Source organism: Heterodontus francisci, chromosome 8, assembly GCF_036365525.1.
Source record: "Heterodontus francisci isolate sHetFra1 chromosome 8, sHetFra1.hap1, whole genome shotgun sequence".
NCBI classification, from domain to species: Eukaryota; Metazoa; Chordata; class Chondrichthyes; order Heterodontiformes; family Heterodontidae; genus Heterodontus; species Heterodontus francisci.
Window position 1 is genome coordinate 7,086,244 of NC_090378.1, and position 26,972 is coordinate 7,113,215.

A 26,972-nucleotide genomic window follows, 5' to 3' on the forward strand; every position below is an offset into this window, starting at 1 on the left:
ATAGTGGCTGCGGGATCTTTTGCGTTCCCCTGGGAGGGCTACAATTTAACGTCTCATCCAAAATTACAGCCGTGATGGTGGCCTGGTATTGGGAGGCCTGAAAATCGATTGACTGATTTAATTTCAAACAGTTTTGCCTTGCGCTTTGGAAACCAGTCCTGCCTGGATATTTAAGGTGACAGACAGGAAACAGAGAGTAGGAATAAACGGGTCTTTTTCCAGGTAGCAGGCAGTGACTATTGGGCCCCAGCTATTCACAATATATATGAATGGGTGAGGGAACTAAATGTAACATTTTCAAGTTTGCAGACGACACAGAGTTGGGGGGGAATGTGAGCTTTGAGGAGGATGCAAAGAGGCTCCAATGTGATTTGGACAAGTTGGGTGAGTGGGCAAATGCATGGCAGATGCAGTATAACGTGGATAAGTGTGAGGTTATCCACTTTGGTTGTAAAAACAGAAAGGCAGATTATTATCTGAATGGTGATAGATTGGGAAAGGGGGAGGTGCAACGAGACCTGGGTGTCCTTGTACACCAGTTGCTGAAAGCAAGCATTCAGGTGCAGCAAGCAATTAGGAAGGCGAATGGTATGTTGGCCTTCATTGCAAGAGGATTTGAGTACAGGAGCAAGGATGTCTTACTGCAGTTATACAGGGCCTTGGTGAGACCACATCTGGAGTATTGTGTGCAGTTTTGGTCTCCTTATCTGAGGAAGGATGTTCTTGCCATGGAGGGAGTGCAAAAAAGATTTACTAGGCTGATTCCTGGGATGGCAGGATTGATGTATGAAGGTCGACTAGGCCTATATTCACTAGAGTTTAGAAGAATGAGAGGGGATCTCATAGATACCTATAAAATTCTAACAGGACTAGACAGGCTAGATGCAGGGAGGATGTTCCCGATGGCTGAGGAGTCCAGAACCAGGGGTCACAGTCTCAGGATACGGGGTATGCCATTTAGAACCGAGATGAGGAGAAATTTCTTCACTCAGAGGGTGGTGAACCTGTGGAATTCTCTGCCGCAGAAGGCAGTGGAGGCCAAGTCATTAAATATATTCAAGAAGGAGATAGATATATTAATGCCAAAGGGGTCAAAGGATATGGGGGGAAAGCGGGAACAGGACACTGAATTAGACGATCAGCCATGATCTTTTTTTGAATGGCAGAGCAGGTCCGAATGGTCAACTCCTGCTCCTGCTCCTATTTTATGTGTTTCTATGTAAACGAATCCACCCAGAATTTGTTGCTGGTGGTTTTCATCCCCGTGTAAAATTTGGCATCGGGAATCTGGCAGGAACTGGAAATGCTGGTCACATTCCAGCAGTAACCAGTAGATTAGCTGGGAAAAAGGCAATGAACCATCCCTGTTTCCATTGGTGGGAGGGTCAGTAACCAGAGGGACACAGATTGAAGGTAATTGCAAAAAGCAGCAGAGGTGAGATGAGAATTTTTTTTACACAGTGAGTTGTTGTGATCTGGAATGTGCTGCCTGAAAGGGCGGTGGAAGCAGATTCAATAATAACTTTCAAAAGGGAATTGGAAACATATTTGGAAAGGAAAAAAAAAATCTGAGGCCGTGGGGAAAGAGCGGGGGTGGGGGGGGGGAGTAGGACTGAATGCACTGCTCTTTCAAAGAGCTAGCATAAGTACAATGGGCCAAATAGCCTCCTTATGTGCTCTGATCTTGGGCATAAAATAACTGTGAAAAGCTGTAACTTTAGACGGCTGTTAATGAATTAACAGTAGCAGTCCATGGAAAGCAATAAGAAATTAAATGTAAACAAACTTAAATATACTATTTCAACTTGAGGGAAAATCAGGGTAAAATATATGTTTGGTTGTCACGAGAAATGAAGACAGTATTGAGGTGGAGGTGATTTAGCACCTAAGAAAATCTGAATCCAAGCAAAATCCATTGGGTGAGAAATTGCCTCCCAAAAAACTGGGGAAACGCAGAGTGCTGCTTTTCAAAAAGAAAACCAAAAACGAGCGCAAGAAATCTGTTGGAAATTGATCCTCTGAGTATTGCAGCTAACGTATTTATGACAATCTGGGCAAATTAAATGACCAACAAGAATTGATTAATTGCTTGGTTAAAAGCTAGTAACATAGAAACAGGAGTAGGCCATTCAGCCCATCGAGCGTGCCCCGCAAATCAATATGATCACGGCTGATCTTGCACTTCAACGCCTTTTTCCCACACTATCCCCATATCCCCTAATGTCATTTGTATTTAGAAATCTGTCAATCTCTGCTTTAAACATACTCAATGACTGAGCTTCCACAGCCCTCTGGGGTAGAGAATTCCAAAGATATTCACAACCCTCTGAGTAAAGAAATTTCTCCTCATCTCTGTCCTAAGTGGCTTCCCCCTTATTTTGAAATTGTGTCCCCTGGTTCTAGACTCCCCGAAAAAAGAACAGTACAGCACAGGAACAGGCCATTCGGCCCTCCAAGCCTGCACCGATCTTGATGCCTGCCTAAACTAAAACCTTCTGCACTTCCGGGGACTGTATCCCTCTATTCCCATCCCATTCATGTATTTGTCAAGATGAGTCTTAAACGTCTCTATCGTACCTGCTTCCACCACCTCCCCCGGCAGCAAGTTCCAGGCACTCACCACCCTCTGTGTAAAAAAAACTTGCCTCGCACATCCCCTCTAAACTTTGCCCCTCCCACCTTAAACCTAAGCCCCCTAGTAACTGACTCTTCCACCCTGGGAAAAAGCTTCTGATTATCCACTCTGTCCATGCTGCTCATAACTTTGTAAACCTCTATCATGTCTGTTCCTCCTACCAAACTGGATAACCTCACATTTTTCCACATTATTCCATCTGTCAAGTTCTTGCCCACTCACTACGTCTGTCCAAATCCCCTTGAAGCTGCTTTGCATCTTACTCACAACACACATTCCCACCTAGTTTTGTGTCATTCGCAAACTTGGAAATATTACATTTGGTCTCCACATCCAAATCATTGATATATATTGTGAACAGCTGGGGCCCAAGCACTGATCCCTGCGGTACCCCCCCTAGTCACAGCCTGCCAATGTGAGAATGACTCATTTATTCCTACTCTGATTTTTCCTTGTTCACCAATCCTTAATCCATGCCAATATGTTACCTCCTATCCCACATGCTTTAATTTTGCTAACCAACCTCCTGTGGGGGGGGGGGACTTTATCAAAAGCCTTCTGGAAATCCAAGTATACCATGTCCACCAACTCCCCTTTATCAATTCTGTTAGTAACATCCTCAAAAAACTCCAACAGGTTCATCAAACATGATTTCCCATTCATAAATCCATGTTGACTATGCCCAATCAGATCATTATTATCCAAGTGTCCATTTATCACATCCATTAGAATAGATTCTAGCATTTTCCCAATGACTGATGTTAGGCTAACAGGTCTGTAATTCCCTGTTTTCTCCCTCCCTTCTTAAATAGTGGGGTGACATTTGCAACCTTCCAATCTGCAGGAACCGCTCCAGAATCTATAGAATATTTGTTTAGTAGTACAGAACTTTGAGTATTGCTGAAAATAGAGACATGCTGTTGAAGCTATTCGTCTTGCGCTCATCGGGAGAATCCGCATGAATAACCAATGTAAGGGAAAACAACAACTTGTACTGCATGAGGAGAGAGTGCTGATTGGTTGGCAAGTGAACTCTGATTGGTAGAGGCGTTGCCATGGAGAATACCCCAGTATCTGGTGACTGATAGTTAACTGCCAAGCTTTGTTTGAAATTTAAACGAGGCAGCTTGACTCTGATTGGTCAAGGCATTGCCCTTAGGAATGAACCAGCGAATGGCTGTTTTGTTCAGCTGAAACAGGGACAATGTTTGTCCATATTCTTTCTGTCAGCAAAGAACAGGGCCCTGTGTATTAATATATGTAACTTCCGGTGCACGCTAATGTGCCACACTGCGAGCCCTACTGACAATCTTAAATTGGTTTCCAGTGTAATTCTTAGCACACTGTGGATTATTTAGCAAATGTCGTCCAATCGCAGAATCACATCTAATGTTGGACACTGTGTTTTGAGTTTTGCAAGCACGGGCTGGTTGGGTACGGTCTGTACCTTGCCCGTTGCGAACAGCAAAAGGGACATTTGTTTGCTACGATCCTTCAGTCTTTGGGACTTACGGCCTATATACCTAGCATCACACTGGCATTGAAATTCAGATATCACATTACTCATTTGTGTGATAGACAGGACGTCTTTTTGGCTTGACAGCAGCATCCTGCTAGTAGCAAACACCACACGTGTTGCTACTGCATAGTAGCAGCGTGAAACAGCTAGCTTCACCTGTTGCTCAATTTTTGGGATACATTACCCTTCCAGGGTAATTTGAGGTAGACTGGACATCAGTCACTGTAAACTGGTGCATTCTTCATGGCAACACCTCCGCCAATCAGAATTCACTTGCCAACCAATCAGCATTCTCTTCTCATGCAGTATAAGTTGTTTTCCCTTACATTGGGTATTCTTATGGATTGTGCTGATGACTGCAAGACGAAAAGCTTCGACAACATGTCTCTATTTTTCGCAGTAATCTATAGAATTTTGGAAGATGATCACCAATGCATCCACTATTTCCGTAGCTAACTCTTTCAACACTCTGGGATGCAGAATATCAGGTCCTGGGGACTTATCAACCTTCAGCCCTGTTAATTTCTCCAATACAACCTTCTTACCAATACTGATTTCCTTCAATTTCTCATTCCCCCTAATCCCTTGGATCTCTAATGCTGGGAGATTTCTTGCATCTTCCTCAGTGAAGACAGACACAAAGTAATCATTTAGCTTCTCTGTCATTTCTCTATTCCCCATTATAAATTCTCCTGACTCTGCCTGTAATGGACCCACATTTGTCTGAGCAAAACATTTCCTTTTTACGTACCTGTGGAAGTTTTTACAGTCCGTTTTTATATTTTTTGCCAGCTTACATTCGTATTCTATTCTCCATTTCTTTACCAATTTCTTGGTCCTCCTTTGCTGTATCTAAAATCCTCCCAATTCTCAGATTTACTACTATTTCTGGCAACTTTATCGGCCTTTTCTTTTAATCTTATACAACCCTTAACTTTCTTTGTGAGTCATGGTTGACTGCCTTTACTTTTGGGGTGTTTGTGCCTTTGAAGGAATGTTCATTAAGGTGACACACAATAGAGTATCTGTTTAACCTCAGCCTCCTTATCCAAATAAATAGAAATAGAACAATAATAGCACTTGCATTTCTATAGCGCCTTTCACGGCCAAAGCGCTTTACAGCCAATGAAAGTCTTTTTTTTGAAGTGTAGTCACTGTTGTATTGTAGGCAACCTGGCAAACAATTTGCGCACAGCAAGATCCCACAAATCACAGTGTGATAGTGACCAGATCATCTGTTTTAGTCATGTTGGTTGAGGGATAGCTCCCCGGCTCCTCTTCTAACAGTGGCCATGGGATCTTTTTACATCCACTTGAGAGAGCAGACGGGACCTTGGTTTGATGTCTCATCCAAAGGCGGCATCTCTGTGCAGCACTCCCTCAGTACTGCACTGAGCGTGTTAGCCTAGATTACGTGCTGCAGTCTGTGGGGTAGAACTTGAACTCACAACCCTCTGACTCGGGTGAGAGCGCTACCCCACTGAGCCAAGAGGATACAAGATGATTTTAAAAACTGATGAAAGGTTTTCTACAGTTGCCAATACCTGAGCTAGTTCCTTCACCCAGGTGAACAGCTTTGTATGCAGCGTTCCGTTGTAAAATATCAATTGTCTTGCTGCTCGTAAACCCAGCTGGTGAAGAGCATGAGAACAAGTAGCAGGTTTTCAGGGGCATCTGCAGCTTAAAAGCCATGTGGAACTCACTATCACAGGGAGTGGTTGAGGTGAATAGTATCGATACATTTAAGGGAAAGCTGAATAAGCTCGTGAGGGAGAAAGGAATAGAAGGGTATGCTGATAAGGTGAGACGAAGAGGGGTGGGAGGAGGCTCCTGTGCAGCATAAAGACCAGCACGGACCAGTTGGGCTAAATGGACTGTTTCTGTGCTGTAAATTCCATGTAATAGCTTTAAGCATGAAACACGCACTGTGTCCAGGAGCAAGTTCTGGGGCTGTTTCATCGAGAATAAAGTGGGTTAAACTTTGCTCAGTCAGCACCAGTGATGTTTCTGTTCAGACTGGAGATCAGCGTTCCTCAGAGTTCCACACAGGAAGGCTGGTTTCCTTCCCTCAATTACTTAATCCACAGCTTGGAGCAATGGATGGGAGAATTTGATTATCCATTCGATAAGAACAGAAGTACTTTGACAGAAAGCAGCCCTCCCTTTAATCTGAGAAATAATCCAGGCCGATGCAGGTTTGAGTTAGCTGCAACATTCTATTCCAATTATTTTGTGCTGTTATTGTTTGTAAACTGGAGTACGTCAGCTCACATCAGAAAATCACAATAACTTGCAATTCTTGGTAGTATTTCAAATCTATTAAGGAGCATAAACAAACTCTCTGTGTCATCTACAGTAGAGACTGCATAAACTCCGATCATGACTCTTCTAAGATTGTAAGCCTCGGAACGTGTCTCAAATTGTGACATTCCAATTTTTGTTCATCATCTCCTCCCCCCACCCCAAGACAACTTATTTCACTGTCACTAATAAATGGCCAACAACTTTAAAATAGCAAGATGCCTCCAAAGCCCTTCACAGGAGAGTAATCAGACAGAAAAATTGGTGTTAACCCAAAAGAAGGAGACATTGGAGCAGATGAAACAGATAGGTTTCAAGGAGCATCTTAAAAAGGAGATAGAGGTTTAGGAAGAGTGTTCCAGAGCTGCAGGGCACCGGCAGCTGATGGTGCAGTGAAGGAATTGGATGATCCAGAGGAATCCAGTGTTTTTGGTGGGTTGTAGGGTGTGAAGATGTTACAGAGATAGGGAGGGGGCAAGGCCGTGGGATTTGAACATGGGAATGAGAATTATAGGATTGAATAGGTGAAATCGAAGTTTCAGACAATTTAAGCTCAATTTGCAGAGATAATCATGTTTCCCTAAACATCTTCAAGTTCCAGAAAGGCACAGTTGACGGTGTGATTCCATCACTAAAGACACAGTTGACGGTGTGATTCCATCACTAAAGGCACAGTTGACGGTGTGATTCCATCACTAAAGGCACAGTTGACGGTGTGATTCCATCACTAAAGACACAGTTAACGGTGTGATTCCATCACTAAAAGCACAGTTAACGGTGTGATTCCATCACTAAAGGCACAGTTGACGGTGTGATTCCATCACTAAAGGCACAGTTGACGGTGTGATTCCATCACTAAAGGCACAGTGAACGGTGTGATTCCATCACTAAAGACACAGTTAACGGTGTGATTCCATCACTAAAAGCACAGTTAACGGTGTGATTCCATCACTAAAGGCACAGTTGACGGTGTGATTCCATCACTAAAGGCACAGTGAACGGTGTGATTCCATCACTAAAGGCACAGTTGACGGTGTGATTCCATCACTAAAGACACAGTTAACGGTGTGATTCCATCACTAAAAGCACAGTTAACGGTGTGATTCCATCACTAAAGGCACAGTTGACGGTGTGATTCCATCACTAAAGGCACAGTTGACGGTGTGATTCCATCACTAAAGGCACAGTTGACGGTGTGATTCCATCACTAAAGGCACAGTTGACGGTGTGATTCCATCACTAAAGACACAGTTAACGGTGTGATTCCATCACTAAAGACACAGTGAACGGTGTGATTCCACCACTAAAGACACAGTTGACGGTGTGATTCCATCACTAAAGGCACAGTTGACGGTGTGATTCCATCACTAAAGACACAGTTGACGGTGTGATTCCATCACTAAAGACACAGTTAACGGTGTGATTCCATCACTAAAGGCACAGTTGACGGTGTGATTCCATCACTAAAGACACAGTTAACGGTGTGATTCCATCACTAAAGGCACAGTTGACGGTGTGATTCCATCACTAAAGGCACAGTTGACGGTGTGATTCCATCACTAAAGACACAGTTAACGGTGTGATTCCATCACTAAAGACACAGTGAACGGTGTGATTCCATCACTAAAGACACAGTTGACGGTGTGATTCCATCACTAAAGGCACAGTTGACGGTGTGATTCCATCACTAAAGGCACAGTTGACGGTGTGATTCCATCACTAAAGGCACAGTTGACGGTGTGATTCCATCACTAAAGGCACAGTTAACGGTGTGATTCCATCACTAAAGGCACAGTTAACGGTGTGATTCCATACTATACCTCCCATCTTCTGAAATTGTTCCAAGAAATGCATCTACTTTCTTCATTTCTTCCCCGATAATAGAAGTCTTAGTTCTGAGTTGCCCTGGAATTTCATCTCTCTGTGTAAATTTAAACTATCTGCTCTCTTTCTGTTTACTTGTTCCTGGAGACTGTAGTCATCATTGCTGACATTGGCATCAACGTGTTTGTACTGTCCAGGTTTGTCCCATTAACCGGTCTCTGTAATGTTGGATCCAATTACATTGAAGAGTAGGGGCAGTCTTGTCCAACTTATCTACCATCAATTTGTTAGTTCACTTGCCATTTAAGTGGGCACCTGTTGGAAAGTTTATATTTGTTCTCCAGGATTGTTTCCTTATCCAATCCACAGCATTATCCACAATCCATTGCTCCAAATGCTGATCTAAAATCACCAAAGATAACTGACCAGACCATTCCTTAGTTTGTTGTTGGTGGAACCTTGCAGCCTGGTTTGCCAACAAAGTGCTTTAAAAATAAATCATAGATTGTCAAGCAGTTTATTTTTCTCGGAGGACGCAATAAGGCACCATTATCAATGAGTTTATCTTTCTTTAGCTTGAGCTCAGTGGGTAGCACTCTCCTCTCTCAGTCACAAAGTTGTGGGTTCAAGTCCCATTCCAGGACTTAAGCACATTAGTACTGAGGGAGCATTGCCCTTTTGGAGGATCAGTACTGAGGGAGAACTGTTGTGTCAACAGTGCTGTATTTCAGATCAAGCCCATCTGCCCTTTTGGGTGGACATAAAATATCACAATGATTCTATTTCAAAGAAGAGCAGGTGAGTTCTCTTTTGTGTCCTGGTCAGTATTTGTCCATCGACCAACATCCAGACAAAGCAGCCCGCTTGATTGGCAGCCCATCCACCACCTTAAACATTCACCACCGACGCACAGTGGCAGCAATGTGTACCATCTACAAGATGCACTGCAGCAACTCACTAAGTCTCCTTTGACAGCACCTTCCAACCTGTGACCTCTACCACCTAAAAAGACGAGGGCAGCAGACGCATGGGAACACCAACACTTTCAAGTTCCCTTCCAAGTCACATTGAAGTAATTTATGACCTTTTAGGGGCTAAACCAAATCAGGAGTACTCCCCTGTGAATCTCTTTCAATTAAGTTAAAACCAGACAGATTCCCACAGACACTTGTTTGGGTCTGAAGAACTGAACTAGCTCTCCCTCAAAGAAAGAAACTAACAGAGAATTTTACCATCTTTCGCATTGCCTATCTGTTAATAATTATATCTAAGTCATAAATATCCCAGATATTATAAGGGTCTGGGAAACTCTCTTCAATACATATCTTCCCACTTAAGGATAGACAGAGTGGGGGTTCTTGTCATTGTATACAGAATGCTACATGAGACGATGTATTAACTTTTGTAAATTTATTAAAGAATTGAACATGCAATACACTTTAAGTGCCTAAGTATACGAAAACATAAAAGATTACTAAAAGGTGTAAAACATACTCTTATTTCTAAAATAGAATCCAAAAGTTTAACCTTGGCAATGTTACAGAAAAATGGCTTAAAATATCCATCAAAATCCAAAGTAAACTGTTAGCTTAAATTCCCGAGTAGGACTCCTGCTTAACAAGATAAAACACTCTCAGTTAAGAGGAGAGTTCTCTTGTCACACAGTCAGCTGCCTTTACCATTGGTTGAGAAGCATTGTTGAGGAATTCAATGCTTCTGATGTTTTGATTCAAAATTCTCACTTTTATACTGTTTCTAATCGATAGCTCATCCTTTGCAGATGTGGGTGTTACCTTTCTGTAGATGTTCCTCCTGCTTTCATTATCCATATATGGTCGTATCATTTACTATTATCCCCAGTTCATTTAATTGCTGAGAATTCCCTTATCATGAAATTGTGAGCTTTTATCTGGTCAAAATGTCTGTTGTGTTTTACGCCATTTCTTTGTTTTATTGGTTACTTAACTTCATAAATGTGTTCTTTTCGTAAAAGCTTTTTAAACTAACTTTATGCAGTAACTTTTTTTCTTTTGGGGTTACATGACGTCTGTTTTTATTATGCAATGTGCCATTTTTGTGATTGGTCATTCGTAATGGTGCATTAGTGTTACTTTGTACTATCTCTTTAAGATAGTCAGTCTATACAATTATTATTCTCAACCAATTAGGACCATAGCTTGGCTTTAGTTATCAGTGTGTACTAGGTACAGTATGTCTCAGTATGCCTTATTTTTTAATTAGTTTATAGATTCCAGTGTAGCAGAGACATTGGGATGGATTTTTTTAACTAAAAGATAATTTTGTTACACATTCCATTGTTGGGATGGGCTTTTTTAATTAGTTTAGTTTAGTTTAGAGATACAGCACTGAAACAGGCCCTTCGGCCCGCCGAGTCTGTGCCGACCATCAACCACCCATTTATACTAATCCCACACTAATCCCATATTCCTACCACATCCCCACCTGTCCCTATATTTCCCTACCACCTACCTACACTAGGGGCAATTTATAATGGCCAATTTACCTATCAACCTGCAAGTCTTTGGCATGCGGGAGGAAACCGGAGCACCCGGAGGAAACCCACGCAGACACAGGGAGAACTTGCAAACTCCACACAGGCAGTACCCAGAATTGAACCCGGGTCACTGGAGCTGTGAGGCTGCGGTGCTAACCACTGCGCCACTGTGCCGCCCCGTGAGTTTTTAACTCTGCTCTGAAAGGGAATTCCTGTGAATCGTAACCATTTATTCAATCTTTAATTCTATTAAATGAATCTTTATTTCTAAAGTGTAATGTATTAATTATATCTGAATTCTACCTAATTAAGTGTATGTATTAATTATCTATAGTTTTTCTCTAATTATCTCCATTATGCCTATACTTCATCACAACATAATCAAGCCATTCCTTTGCTGTCAATATCCTGGAACTCCCTCCCTAACAGCACTGTGGGTGTGCCTACACCGCCTGGCCTCCAGCGGTTCAAGAAGGCAGCTCACCACCTCCTCGAGGGCAACGAATAGAGAAAAAAATAAGTAAAACACAGATTATCTGATCATTATCACATTGCTGCTTGTGGGATCTTGCTGTGCACAAATTGGCTGCCTCATTTCCTACATTACAACAGTGATTTCTTTTTAACTCTTTCATGGGATGCGGGCATCACTGGCAAGGCCAGCGTTTGTTGCCCATCACAACTGAGTGTCTTGCTCGGCCAATTCAGAGGACAGTTAAGAATCAACCACATTGCTGTGGGTCTGGAGTCACATGTAGGCCAGACCAGGTGAGGACAGCAGATTTCCTTCTCTTAAGGGAATTAGTGAACGAACCAGATGGGTTTTTACGACAATCGATGATAGTTTCATGGCACCATTACTGAGACTAGCTTTCAATTCCAGATTTTTAAAAATTAATTAATTGAATTTAAATTCCACCAACTGCCGTAGTGGGATTCAAACCCATGTTCCCAGGACATTAGCCTGGCCTCTAGATTACTAGTTCAGCAGTATTGCCACTGTGCCACTGACTCAACTATATTTCAAAACCACTTCATCGACTGTAAAACGATTTGGGTCATTGTACAGTTGTAAAAGATGCTACAGAAATGAAAGTCCTTTCTTTACGAATCTGTACGAATACTAATATTGTGGATGAGTGTTGGATGTGTTGGTGACTGAAGAAAGTTCCTCTCGTTACACATTACAAATGATACATGTTTAGGAGTTACCAAAAATTATATAAATGGAATTTTCATCTAAATGGTAGGAGGTGGATTTTAATCATTGCTGACTGGCCACTTGTGCGGTATTGACCTGTAAAGATTTGCCGTGATTTAACCTGCTTTTTCTTCTGTATTTAGAGAGCAGATGTTTTATTGGCACCTGAAGCTGGTATTTGCTGAGAGTCACACTGAATACACAGAAAGGAGGTAAACCACAGCTGGCTTATTATAAAAGATATGAGTGACTGGATGTGAATTTGGGTGAAATCTTGTTTGCTGCATGTCTTCAAAAACTTGAAATCCCTGTTGCTGGTTGACATTCAGGGCGGCGCAGTGGTTAGCACCGCAGACTCACAGCTCCAGCGACCCGGGTTCAATTCTGGGTACTGCCTGTGTGGAGTTTGCAAGTTCTCCCTCTGTGTGCGTGGGTTTCCTCCAGGTGCTCCGGTTTCCCCCCACATGCCAAAGACTTGCTGTTTGATAGGTTAATTGGCCATTCTAAATTGCCCCTAGTATAGGTAGGTGGTAGGGAAATATAGGGACAGGTGGGGATGTGGTAGGAATATGGAATTAGTGTAGGATTAGCATAAATGGGTGGTTGATGGTCGGCACAGACTCGGTGGGCCGAAGGGCCTGTTTCAGTGCTGTATCTCTAAACTAAACTAAAAAAAATTACCATCAGTATCGACATTTATATTTTCCTTGAAATTACAGCTTGGAAACCTGTTTTATTTTGTGTCAACCTAGTTAGTTATTGTTCAGAATAGTGTTGATAATCCCAAGTTGGAAATTCAGGTGAAGTTGTATTTTCTCATTTCTGTTCTTTTCCCCACAAATAACTAGTCATAGAGCCGTACAGCATAGAAACAGGCCCTTCGGCCCACCGCATCCATGCCAACCATAATGCCCATCTATACTAATCCCACCTGCCTGCATTAATTCCATATCCCTCTATGCCTTGCTCATTCAAGTACCCGTCCAGATGCCTCTTAAATGTTGTTACTGTTTCTGCCTCCACCACCTCCTCAGGCAGTTCATTCCAGATACCCACTATTCTTTGTGTGAAAAATTTACCCCTTTGATCCCCTTTAAACCTCCTCCCTCTCACCTTAAATCTATGCCCTCTAGTTTTAGTCACCCCTACCATGGGAAACAGACTCTGGCTATCTACCCTATCTATGCCTCTCATAATTTTATATATCTCTATCATGTCCCCTCTCAGCCTCCTTCGCTCCAGGGAAAACAGACCCAGCCTATCCAATCTCTCTTTATAACTCAAGCTCTCCCAACCAGGCAACATCCTTGTGAATCTTTTCTGCACCCTCTCTAGCTTAATCACATCTTTCCTGTAGTGTGGCGACCAGAACTGCACACACTACTCCAAATGCAGCCTAACCAACTGTACAACTGTAACATGACGTCCCAACTCTTGTACTCAATGCCTCGGCCAATGAAGGCAAGCATGCCATATGCCTTCTTCACCACCCTGTCCACCTGTGTTGCCACTTTCAGGGAACTATGTACTTGCACCCCAAGGTCACTCTGCTCAACAAAACTCCCCAGGGGCCTGCCATTCACTGTTTATGTCCTGCCCTGGTTTAACTTCCCAAAATTCATCACTTCACACTTGTCTGCATTAAATTCCACTCCCTTGCCCACTTTCCCAGTTGATCTGTATCCTGTTGTAACCTTAGACAACCTTCTTCACTGTCCACTATACTGCCAATTTTGGTGTAATCTGCAAGCTTACTAATCATGCCCTTTGCATTCGCATCCAAGTCATTAATATATATGACAAACAACAGAGGGCCCAGCAGAGGGTCCTAGTGTTGTTTTTATTTCATGGCGGTGATGTAGCGGGTACAATGAATTGTGTTTCTACTGTGGCAGTGATAGGGGTATTAAAGGCTTTGATAGAGGAGATGGGGAGAAGGTGTTTCCACTTGTGGGCAAGACCAGAACTAGGGGCCATCAATATAAGATAGTCACTAATAAATCGTAAATTCAGGAGAAACTCTTTACCCAGAGAGTGGTGAGAATGTGGAACTCGCTACCAAAGGGAGTGGTTGAGGTGAATAGTATCGATACATTTAAGAGGAGAATGATAAACACATGAGGGAGAAGGGATTAGAAGGTTATGCTGATGAGTAACACTGAGATGAGCATTGTGTGGAATCCCAAGATTTTTTTTCTTTTTCAGGGTATCGGGCAGCAAGACGTTGAAAGAGTTACTGAAAAAGTACGTTGATCCAGTAGAAGCAGACCCAGTTATTCGACAGAAGTATGTAATCACTTTGAGATATTTTATTCTTGAAGATTATAAATTGATGGTTTTCCCTTCTGATACACACAGAAAAACTGGTCATTGTTGCTCTCCTAAATTTCAGGAAACTCCTGTTGAAAATTCCACATGTTGCCGTTGGAGTTTGGAGATGCGCAAGGTGTTAATTGTATATTAATGGTGTTTAATTATATAAGAACTAGGAGCAGGAGTAGGCAATTCAGCCCCTCGAGCCTGCTCCGCCATTCAATACGATCATGGCTGATCTCATCTCGGCCTCAACTCCACTTTCCTGCCCGTTCTCCATAACCCTTCAACCCTTTACTAATTAATAATCTGTCTATCTCCTCCCTAAATTTACTCAATGTCCCGGCATCCACCGCACTCTGGGGTAGTGAATTCCACAGACTCACGACCCTTTGAGAGAAGTAATTTCTCCTCATCTCTGTTTTAAATCTGCTACCCCTTATCTTAAAACTATGACCTCTCATTCTAGATTGCCCCACAAGAGGAAACATCTTCTCTACGTCTACTTTGTCAATCCCCTTAATCATCTTGTATACCTCAATTAGATCTCCTCTCATTCTTCGAAACTCTAGAGAGTAAAGGCCTAAACTGCTCAATCTCTCTTCATAAGACAAACCCCTCATCTCTGGAATCAATCTCGTGAACCTCCTCTGAACTGCCTCCAATGCAACTACATCCCTCCTCAAGTAAGGGGACCAAAACTGTACTCAATACTCCAGGTGCTCTCACTAATGCCTTGTACAGTTGCAGCAACACTTCCCTACTTTTATACTTTATTCCTTTAGCAATAAATGCCAAAATTCCATTTGCCTGCCTTATCACCTGCTGTACCTGCAAACTAGTTTTCTGCGATTCATGCACGAGGACACCCAGATCCCTCTGCACCGAAGCACTCTGAAGTTTCTCTCCATTTAGATAATTTGCCTTTCTATTCTTCCAACCAAAATGGATAACCTCACACTTATCCACGTTAAACTCCATCTGAAAAATTTTGGCCCATTCACCTAACCTATCCATATCCATTTGTAAATTTCTTATTTCTTTATTGCAACTTACTATCCCACCTATTTTATTGTCATCTGCAAATTTGGCTATAGTACCTTCTATCCCTGCATCCAAGTCATTTATATAGATTGTAAATAGTTGGGTTTTCTGTTGGTTAGCCAATCCTCTATCCAAGCTAATAAATTGCCCCAAACTTCATGTGAACTTACCTCGTGTATTAACCTTTTGTGCGGCACCTTATCAAATGCCTTCTGGAAGTCCAGATATACTACATCTACCGGATCCCCATTATTCACTTTGCTTGTTACATCTTCGAAGAACTCTAGCAAATCAGTCAAACACGATTTACCCTTCATAAAACCATGCTGACTCTGATGGATTGAATTTTGACTTTCTAAATGTCCTGTTATTACTTCCTTAATAATGGATTCTAACAATTTCCCAACAACAGATGTTAAACTAACTGGTCTGTAGTTTAGTAAAAGCAAAATACTGCGGATGCTGGAAATCTGAAATAAAAACAAGAAATGCTGGAACCACTCAGCAGGTCTGGCAGCATCTGTGAAAAGAGAAGCAGAGTTAACGTTTCGGGTCAGTGACCCTTCTTCGGAACTATGGTCTATAGTTTCCTACTTTCTGCCTCCCTCCCTTTTTGAATAAGGGTGTTAGCTTTTTTCCAATCCACTGGAACATTCCCGTATCCAGGGAATTTTGGAATATTATAACCAATGGATCCACTATCTCCACTGCCACTTCCTTTAAGACCCTAGGATGTAGGCCATCAGGCCCTGGGGACTTGTCTGCTTTCAATCCCAATAGTTTGCTCGGTACTTTTTCCCGAGTGATGATGATTGTTGGTGGAGGGCATTAATTTGTGTTTTACTTGTGCACATAGGGCTGGATCTTACTTGTGCCCCGCAACCCGTGGCAGTGTGCTTTGAAGTTGGCGGTCCACCCATGTGCAGCGGCCGCGATATTTCACGCGGGAGCTTATTTAAATGGAAGGCGCGGAGCGACCGCCCCCCAATGACGTAGAGAGGGCGACTGCTCCGTAGCTGGCAAAGGCGCCTGGCGCCAGCGCACGGGCAACGGCGCCATTTTTAAAGGGCTTCTAGCCCTTCACTATCATTTGCATTTTTATAGGGAACAAAAGTTCAAAATTAAAGTTACACATGTAGTAACATTTTCACTCCTCTCACCACACCCCTATGGAAGAATCGATTTAATAATTGCCCATTTCCGCCCCCCCCCCCCCCAAAAAAACTTTTATGCCGATTCCGATCTCTCCCCCTCAACCTTTATTAACTTTATACCTTAATCCCTTCCCACCATCCCCCCCCCACCAATCAAAAGACTGTTCCCTGCTCCTCCACCACCCCCGCCCTGAGAATTACACTCCTCCCCCCTCCTCACCAGTGTTTCGCCTCAGTTCCCCAAACGGGGATCCGAAGGCAAGGACTTCTGGCCTCCGGCTGAAATATGTATGTTTATTTACATTTATTTGAATACGTTTTGCAATGCAAATGAAGGCCTCGCCACTTGACCTGGGGAGTGGGTGACATGCACCAAGGCCTCGCTGCTGCCAGTAAAATGCGGGGAGGCCTTCTCAACGTGGGGGTTGAGGCGGGCCTCTCCCGGCAGAATTTTCCGGGCCCCCCCCCCACCCCTGCCATGACCCCGGAGGGCTGGCAAAATCTAGCCCATATAAAGAGCAACTTACTGAAACTATGGTGTGGTTGAATTAGGGAGTGTATACTTGTATTGTTTCACTTTGTAAATAAATGCTAGACTCCCTAAAGATTGGCTTCAGCTTCATCCTTCAGCAACCGGCTTTCTGGAGTATAACACAAGAGGCCAATATTGGAGCAGTGCAGAGATCTCCGAGCTCTGGGCTGGAGGAGGTCACAGGGAGGGTGGTGCGAGGCCATGGAGGGATTTGAAAACAAGGATAAGAATTGAAGCATGAAGTGGAAAATGTATAGTCCTCTGGACAATTACCTTGGAAAAATATGTTTAAAGTTCAATCAGCAACTTAATATTTTAATTTAACACCAAATGGTTGTTTTGAGCATTAACTTCTTTGGAAGATTCCTTTTGATCTGAACTGAGTTGGGAAGAGGTTAGAGGTCAATAGCAGCACAGGACAAGTAGCTTTTTATTGTGGTTGTGTTCTGTGCTCCACACTTCTAACTTGCATTACATTTTAACATCTGATGCAGCAGTGTTAAGGTGTTTGCAAACTTTGCAGGCTCCATTTAAGAGATGCAGTTATAATTAAACAGGCTAAGGGGTGGCCTGATCGTTGGTAGGTTTAATGGGGTAGATGTAGAGAAGATGCTTCCACTTGCAGGGAAGACCAAATCTAGAGGTCATGAACGCAAGATAATCAGTAATGAATCCAATAAGAAATTAAGAAGAAACTTCTTTACCCCAGAGAGTGGTGAGAATGTGTAACTCACTACCACAGGGAGTGGTTGAGGTGAATGGGGGAAGCTAGATAAACACATGAGGGAGAACGGAACAGAAGGATAGGCTGATGGAGTGAGATGAAGTAGGGAGGGAGGAGGTTCATGTGGAGCATAAACACTGGTACAGACCAGTTGGGCCAAATGGTCTCTTTTTGTGCTGTAAGTTCTGTGCCATTTGTTAAAGATGTAATTTTTTTTAATGCCAAGCTAAACAACACACTGAGCAACATTTCCTATCTCAAACACTAATCGACAGTTATTAAATTGCTTCTTCAGGTGGCATATTAAAGCCTGTACAAAAGTAAAATACTGCGGATGCTGGAAATCTGAAATACAAACAGAAAGTGCTGAAATACTCAGCAGGTCAGGCAGCATCTGTTGGAGAGAGAAGCAGAATTAACGTTTCAAGTTGCTAATCTCATCAGAACTGAAAGGTTAGCGATCTGAAACATTAGCTGTTTCTCTCTCCACAGATGCGGCCAGACCTGCTGAGAGTTAACGACATTTTCTGATTTTATATTGATGCCTGTACCTGATTCTGTAATCCTGTCCTGTGTTATATTTTGCAGGTTGAAGGTTTATATGATGGCCTCTCTCAATAAATTAAGCATCTTAATGAAGGTAGAAAATCGAAAAAGTAACTCCGTCAGGTAAGGGGAGAGCTTTTAATGATTGGATTTTACTGACACTCAATCATAGAAGGAATCATAGAAGGAATCATTGAAAGGTTTCAGCACAGGAGGCCATTTGGCCCATCGAGTCTGTGCCAGCTCTCTGCAAGAGCAATTTAGCTAGTCCCACTCCCCTGCCTTTTCCCCTCTAGCCTTGCAGATTTTTTTCCATTCAGGTGCTTATCCAATTCCCTTTTGAAAGTCACAATTGAACCTGCCTCCACCACACTCTCGGGCAGTGCATTCCAGATCCTAAACACACACTGAACCTGCCTCCACCACACTCTCAGACAGAGCATTCCAGATCCTAAACACTCACTGAACCTGCCTCCACCACACTCTCAGACAGTGCATTCCAGATCCTAAACACTCACTGAACCTGCCTCCACCACACTCTCAGACAGTGCACTCCAGATCCTAAACATTCACTGAACCTGCCTCCACCACACTCTCAGGCAGTGCATTCCAGATCCTAAACACTCACTGAACCTCCCTCCACCACACTCTCAGACAGTGCATTCCAGATCCTAAACACTCACTGAACCTGCCTCCGACACACTCTCAGACAGTGCATTCCAGATCCTAAACGCACACTGAACCTGCCTCCACCACACTCTCAGACAGTGCATTCCAGATCCTAAACACTCACTGAACCTGCCTCCACCACACTCTCAGACAGTGCATTCCAGATCCTAAACACTCACTGAACCTCCCTCCACCACACTGTCAGACAGTGCATTCCAGATCCTAAACACTCACTGAACCTGCCTCCACCACACTCTCAGACAGTGCATTCCAGATCCTAAACACTCACTGAACCTGCCTCCACCACACTCTCAGACAGTGCATTCCAGATCCTAAACACTCACTGAACCTGCCTCCACCGCGGTCTCAGACAGTGCATTCCTGATCCTAAACACTCACTGAACCTGCCTCCACCACACTCTCAGACAGTGCATTCCAGATCCTAAACACTCACTGAACCTGCCTCCACCACACTCTCAGACAGTGCATTCCAAATCCTAAACACTCACTGAACCTGCCTCCACCACACTCTCAGACAGTGCATTCCAGATCCTAACCACTCACTGCGTAAAAAACTTTTCTTCATGGTGCCTTTGGTTCTTTTGCCATTCACCTTAAATCGGTGACCTCTGGTTCTCCACACTTCCACCAATGGGAACAGTTTCTCACTATCTGCTTTCTAGACCACTTATGATTTTGCACACCTCTATCAAATCTCCTCTCCACCTTCTCTAAGGAGAACAACACCAGCTTCTCTAATCTATCCACAGAACTGAAATCCCTCATCCCTGCAACCATTCATGTGAATCTTTTCGGCACCCTCTCAAAAGTCTTCACATCCTTCTGAAAGCGTGGTGCCCAGAATTAGACACAGTGCTCCAGTTGAGGCTAAACCAGTGTTTTATAAAGGTTCATCATAACTTCCTTGTTTTTGTACTCTATCCCTCTACATAGAACATAGAACATAGAACAGTACAGCACAGTACAGGCCCTTCAGCCCACGATGTTGTGCCGAACCTTTAACTTACTCTAATATGAAACTAACTACCTACCCTTCATACTACTATCATCCATGTACCTATCCAAGAGTCGCTTAAATGTCCCTAATGTATCTGCTTCTACTACCACCGCTGGCAGTGCATTCCACGCACCCACCACCCTCTGTAACACTGGCAATAAACTATTTAACCAATGATAAAATAACTTCAGTTGACTAGATGCCGACTTCTGGACCTTTTTTGAGTGGAAAGGAAAAGGAAAACAAGGAACATGACAAGTCAGTCAGCTGTGCGGGCGGCACAGTGGCGCAGTGGTTAGCACTGCAGCCTCACAGCTCCAGCGACCTGGGTTCGATTCTGGGTCCTGCCTGTGCGGAGTTTGCAAGTTCTCCCTGTGACCATATGGGTTTTCGCCGGGTGCTCAGGTTTCCTCCCACAGCCAAAGACTTGCAGGTTGATAGGTAAATTGGTCATTATAAATTGCCCCTCGTGTAAGTATGTGGTCGGGAAAATTGGGGATTAATGTAGGATTAGTATAAAGGGGTGGTTGTTGGTCAGCACAGACTCAGTGGGCCGAAGGGCCTGTTTCAGTGCTGTATCTCTCTGTGACTCTGCAATTAAATGAAAATACACTCCTCGGCAAAACAGTTCTGAGAGTTTGGTAGTTTAAGCATGTTATGAAATGATGTTCCTATGAAATTCTTGTCTAATTTTTTTTTTAATTCTGCATATATAATGATTGAAAAAAATCAGAACTCTGAGACTGGGGCCACAGCGTGGTATATCGATATGTTGGATGTAATTTGTGTGAATGTGAACTTTGCACCTCAATTCTCCTAACGAGGTTCTGATCTGAGAGAATTAAACTTCCCCCAATGCCAGTGCATTTCGAGAAGGTCATGTTGTTGTTCTGATGTTCCTACTTGGACATTGTGAGTGAGACATTTATCTGTTCTAAATATCTGATGTCTGCTCCCGTTGTCCAAATTTATTTTTCTTCTCTAATATACCAACGACAGGCAGCTGAAATGAAAATTGGAGTATTTTGGGCTAATATCGCTTGCATGAAATTATTTTAGCAACGTACACTCTACCACCTTATATAGCACTTTTCTTGTAATAAAACGTCCCAAGGCACTTCACAGGAGCATTATCGAACAGAATTTGACACCAAGCGACATTGTGGGATTTTGAGACAGGTGAGAGATTTGAAGAAGATTGGAAGGGAAAGAGGCAGCAATGTTTAGGGTGGAAATTTCAGAGCTGGTTGCTTTGGCAGCTGAAGGTACGACTACCAGTGGTGGACCGGCGGAAATTGGCATTGTGCAAGAAGCCAAAATGGGAGGAGTGCAGAGGTCTTGGAGGGTTGTAGGGCTGGAGGGGGTTACAGAGATAGGAGAGGGGGCTGGGGTGGGGGCGGGTTTGCCAAGGTCATGGAGGAAGTTGATAACAAGGTTGAGAATTTTTAAGTTGAGTTGTTGCAAGACCAAGAGTCAATGTAGGTCATGGAGGACAGGGGTGACGGGTGATGGGACTTGGTCCTAGTTAAGATATGGGTAGTAGAGTTTTGGATGATGGGTTCAAGCTGATGGTGGGTGGGTGAGTGGGTGGGGGGTGGGGTTGTGGATGGAACATTGGCGACTGACCAGGAAAGCATTAGAATTGTCAAGTGTATGGATAAAAAAGCATGGATGAGCTGAGGCAAGGGCGGAGATGGAAGTAGGCGGTCTTGGTGATGGAGCGGATATGTGGTCAGAAGCTCACCTTGGGGTCAGATACGACGCTACGATTGGGAGCTGTGTGGTTCATTCAGCTTCAGTCAGTGACCACCGGTAGAGGCTTGGAGTCGGTGGCCGGGGAACAGAGTTTGCAGTGGGGGCTGAAGACAATAGCTTCAGTTTTCCCAGTAATTAGTTGGATGATATTTCTGCTGGTCCAATACTGGATGTTGAAGGAGGAGTCTGATAAATCCAAGCCAATGGAGGTGTTGAGAGAGGTGTTGGTGAGATCAAGGTGGATGTTGTCTGTGTACATGTGGAACACAGCAATTGAACAGGAAAACTGTTACATTTGCCAGTCTAATTATAAATAGAGTTTATACATCCTTCAGGATGTCCCAGGGCATTTCATACTCCATGGATTACTCCTGACATGCAGTCAGTATTGTTACATGGGTAAAGAAGGTGTTAAGGAAACAGTGAGGCAAGTGCTAAAGAAGGTAGAGTTGATCAAAAGGAGAAATCTACTTAAGAGGTACCATTTTTAGCGTAAGTCTATTTATTTGTAGTGTTGTATCTGCTAACTTGTATTTTGCTTCATTTAAAAAAGTGTCACAGTGAAATAAAATGGTGTGGAAACTTTAACCCAAAGGCTAAGCCCTGCCCATGTTAATGAGGAATACTAGTTGTGTTCAATTTTAAATCTCTCTTTGCAGTTTCCATTTCCTGGGAATGCCAATGCAAATTGCTAGCTCTCTGCGCTATTCCTTTGCCTGTGAAAGAATTATATTTGACAAATGGTTTGTTCTGGTCCTCTATTAAACAGTGTGCCACACTGGCCTTTAAGTGGTGCTGTGGAGCTATGTGATAAACTTCATTCATGATTCAAACCATGAAATTGAACCATCAAAATAAGAGGAAATAGACAGTGACTTCTTCCCTCTGAATTCAAACGATTGAATTTCAATTGCTGTGGGTTTTAATGCTTGGGTATGAAGCACCTATTAAACCACCAGTCCTTCGGATAAACTGGGGCTCTGTCACCCCCTCTCAGGTGGATGTAAAAGGTCCCACGGCCACTATGAGAAGAAGAGCAGGGGAGTTCTCCCTGGTGTCCTGGGGCCAATATTTATCCCTCAACCAACATCACTAAAACAGATTGTCTGGTCATTATCACATTGTTGTCTGTGGGAGCTTGCTGTGCACAAATTGGCTGCCACGTTTGTTACATTACAACAGTGACACTTAATTGGCTGTAAAGCACTTTGGGAAGTCTTGAGATTGTCAAAGGCGCTATATAAATGCATGTCTGCCTTAACTAGGCTCAGGTATTGTACAGTCTTAATTTAGTTAAGAGAAACTCTGTTATGCAGACCAACACCCTTTATACAGCATCTCTAACATAGAAATAACCCGCCCTGCATTTCACAGAGCCCTAATGGATGCTGAGACAACGGAGGGGATATTGAGGAATGTGTCCAAGAGCTTGGGTCTTAAAAGCAAAAAAGGGAGATGTTGAGCTTGAGGGAGCTAATCCCAGAATTGACTCACTCCCAATTCACTGTCTCCGAGAGATGTGGCAATTGACATTAGTCCTGTTAATTCTGGATTGAGGAGGGAGCTCCGTGTGGTGGGGGAATGGGTCTGGATTTACAGTCTGGATTGCTGTCCCGTCAGTTGCTGCTTGATGGCTGGCCGAGTGTCTGGCCGGGTGATTGGCCGAGTGTCTGGCCGGGTGATTGGCCGAGTGTCTGGCCGGGTGATTGGCCGAGTGTCTGGCCGGGTGATTGATCAGGTGAGGACAGGGTCAAGCTCAGACCTGTCACCTCATGTATGAAAAGTGACCGCACTTGGACCCAGCAAGATGTAAGCAGTTGGTTTCCTCAAAGGGTAGCGGTGGGGAGTGGAATTGGCAATTGAAAGGAGGGCAGAGATGAATCAATGTAGCTCCCTGACTGCTTCTGTGCTGTATGTGCATTCTGTAAACACAACAAATGTATTTGAACTTCATAATTTATAATATGCAATTTGTATAAAACTATCACCCCTGTGCTCGTTGACCTACATTGGCTCCCAGTTATGCAATGATTTTCAAATTCTCACCCTTGTTTTCAAATCTCTCCATGGCCTTGCCCTTCCCTATCTCTGTAATCTCCTCCAACCCCACAACCCTCTGAGACTTCTGCGCTTTCTGCGCTCTGAATTCCAGCCTCTTGAGCATCCCCGATTTTAATTGTTCTGTCATTGGCAGCCGTGCCTACAGCTGCCTGGATCCTAAGCTCTGGAATTCCCTCCCTAAACCTCTCCATCTCTCTAACTTTAAGACGCTGTTTCAAACCTACCTCTTTGACCAAGCTTTTGGCTTGGTGTCTTATTTAGTTTTATAATGCTTCTGTGAATTTATTACGTTAAAGATGCTATATAAATATAAGTTGTTAATGGAATGCCAATCAACCTCTCTGGCCCAGACTATTGACTCTCATTCCTAACAGCTAGTCAATTCCTCTTGGAGATTTTAAAAATGTATAAATTTTTAAAATGTTCTTATTCTTCCTTTGTCTTTTTTCTCTCCATTTCCCTCTTTATTTCTCTTTCTGTACCTGATTTGACATTAATTCACCCTCCTCCTCCATCGTTCCTCTGTTTCTTTCTCAATCCTTAAATCTCATCCGCTAATGAGCCAGACTGTTGGTCCTGTCCTTCACAAAGGTCCCAGATGCCCCGTTACCCTCTCTGCTTCATTAGCAACTCACGCTTCCAGTAGGTTATGGCGCAAAACATTTTTGAGCTGAAGGGTGAGGGAAATAGTTGAATTAATCTTGTTTTACTTATTTATGAACCTGTTGAATGTTAGGATCAATGAAAAGCTGCTGGGACCTCAATAAACTTGCCCCTTTTGTCAGGGGGTGAGCTGCACCCTTGCTGCATACACCCTGATCCTTTCTGTCCCCAGAATACATCCAGGTTGTTAGAATGGTTACATGGAGAAACTGGGATTGTTCCCCTTAGAGCAGAGGTGGTTAAGGGGAGATTTAATAGAGGTGTTTAAAATTATGAAGGGTTTCGATAGAGTAAATAATGAGAAACTGATTCCAATAGGAAGAAGGTTCTGTAACCAGAGGACACAGATTTAATGTAATTGGCAACAGAACCAGGGGGGAGTTGTTGTGATCTGGAACGCGCTGCCTGAAAGGGCGGTGGAAGCAGATTCAATAATAACTTTCAACAGGGAATTGGATAAATACTTGGAAACAAAAAAAAAATTGTAGGGCTTTGGGGAAAGAGCAGGGGAGTGGGGCTAATTGGATAGCTCTTTCAAAGAGCCAGCACAGGCACGATGGGCCGAATGGACTCCTGTGCTGTAAGATTCTATAAAGGAAACATTATTCCATCTTTGCAAATAGAAAAATTCAGAATAATGCGTGTAACACAGTTGAGTTGTTGACCTTGCACATCAGAACAAAGGAACGATTCCAGACCAAGGCAGACTCCATTCCAGCCAAAGAAATATATCCAGCAGCACTCTGGGATGGTTCATTTGCCATGACACTAACTATTTAAACATGTGTTTCTGTTTTCATGCTCGCAAGACTCGTTATAAAGTTGATATATATGTTCATGAGGTTACATCGGGAAAACTGCCAGAATCCTTGCCTCATTTGCAGCTTCCCATTCCAGCAAAACAGAATCACAACCAGACTCTGATTTCATTCAAGTTTGGCCGTCTTGCCCAGGGAGGACAGAATGGTAGCCAGTTGGAGAACTGGGATGTGCCAGCTGTAGTTAAGGTGACAGCCATGGTTTAGTGGTTAGTGCACTCATTGCTGATATAGAAAGTTGTGGATTCAAGTCCCACTCTGGGACTTAAGCTCAAAATCTAGGCTGACGTACCCAGTGCAGTACTGAGGGAGTGCTGCACTGTCAGAGGTGGCGTCATTCAGATGCGCCATTAATCCGAGGCCCCCTCAGCTGGACATAAAGGATCCTGTGGTCACAGCACTACTTCGAAGAAGAGCAGGGGAGTTCTCCCCAGTGTCCTGGGGCCAATATTTATCCCACAATCAACATCAGAAAAAAAACCAGATGATCTGGTCATTATCACTTTGCTGTTTGTGGGATCTTGTTGTGTGTAAATTGGCTGCTGCTTTTCCTACATTACAACAGTGACGACACTTCAAAAGTAAAAGTATTTATCAAATTCCCTTTGGGAAGTTACTATTGAATCTGTATCCACCAGCCTATCAAGCAGTGCATTCCAAATCCTAATCACTTATTGTGTAAAGAGGTTTTTCCTCATGTCGCCTCTCATTATTTTGGCAATCACCTTACAAATCATTTCCTTTGGCAGGGCAGACGGTGGCTTAGTGGTAATGACACTGAGCTAGTAATTTAGACGCCCAGTCTAATGCCCTGAGGACACGGGCTTGAATTTAAATCCAATTAATCAATAATTTTAATTAATCAATAAAAATTTGGAATTGGAACTATCATCAATTGTTGTAAAAACCCATCTGGTTCACTAATGTCCCTTAGGGAAGGAAATCTGCCATCCTTGCCTGGTCTGGCCTACATGTGACTCCAGATGCACAGCAATGTGGTTGACTCTTAACTGCCCTCTGAAATGCCCTAGCAAGACACTCTGTTCAAGGGCAATTAGGGATGGGCAGCAAATGCTGGTCTAGCCAGTGACGCCCACATCCCATGAATAAATAAATAAAAAAAACTATAGCTTCCCCAGGAGTTTTTTTAATGACTATTTCTGGATTGCAGGCTGATGTTTGAACTTTGTCAGCAGGTCTGAAACAGAATTTAGCCAAGCCTGGATTATACTCCCTGGATGCAGTTGCAGTCGTGGGACCAGAAGAGGTCTGCACTGAGTCGCAATACTCAATGCCTTGGCCAATAAATCCTCGGTGTTTGGAGGGCCAAAAACATCTGTTTTCTTAGAACATTTCTTTTAAAGAAAAAACCCAGTAACTTTATAAAGTGTCTTAATAGATCAAGTGGCCACACTGAATGCTTTACAAGCTCTGTTGCTGCAGTGGAGATAAATACTTGGATTGGCAACTCCAGAGTTGTCCTGGCGTCTCAACGAATTAAGTATTAATGTCCCGGACACTGCTGCAAGCAAAGGTCATTGATTTAATATCATTGGCAAAAGATCTAGAGGAGATATAGTCATGGAGTCATTTACGGCACAGAAGGAGGCCATTCAGCCCATTGAGTCCATACTGGCTATCCACAGAGCTATGCAGTCAGTCCCACTCCCTGGCTCGATC

General features: G+C 43.3%; 1 protein-coding gene across 2 annotated transcripts in view; it reads left to right on the forward strand.

Moving 5' to 3' along the window:
• LOC137372626 (collagen alpha-1(I) chain-like) overlaps window positions 1-26,972 on the forward strand; it is an 84,002-nt gene that overhangs the window by 40,854 nt on the left and 16,176 nt on the right. The window contains exons 6-8 of one of the 2 annotated variants that reach the window (XM_068036586.1): window positions 12,139-12,207; window positions 14,201-14,281; window positions 18,351-18,431. In XM_068036586.1, coding sequence (XP_067892687.1) covers window positions 12,139-12,207; window positions 14,201-14,281; window positions 18,351-18,431 — 231 coding nt within the window. Of the gene's footprint in view, window positions 1-12,138; window positions 12,208-14,200; window positions 14,282-18,350; window positions 18,432-26,972 lie in introns of those variants that run through there. The other variant, XM_068036587.1, reaches the window with a different exon arrangement.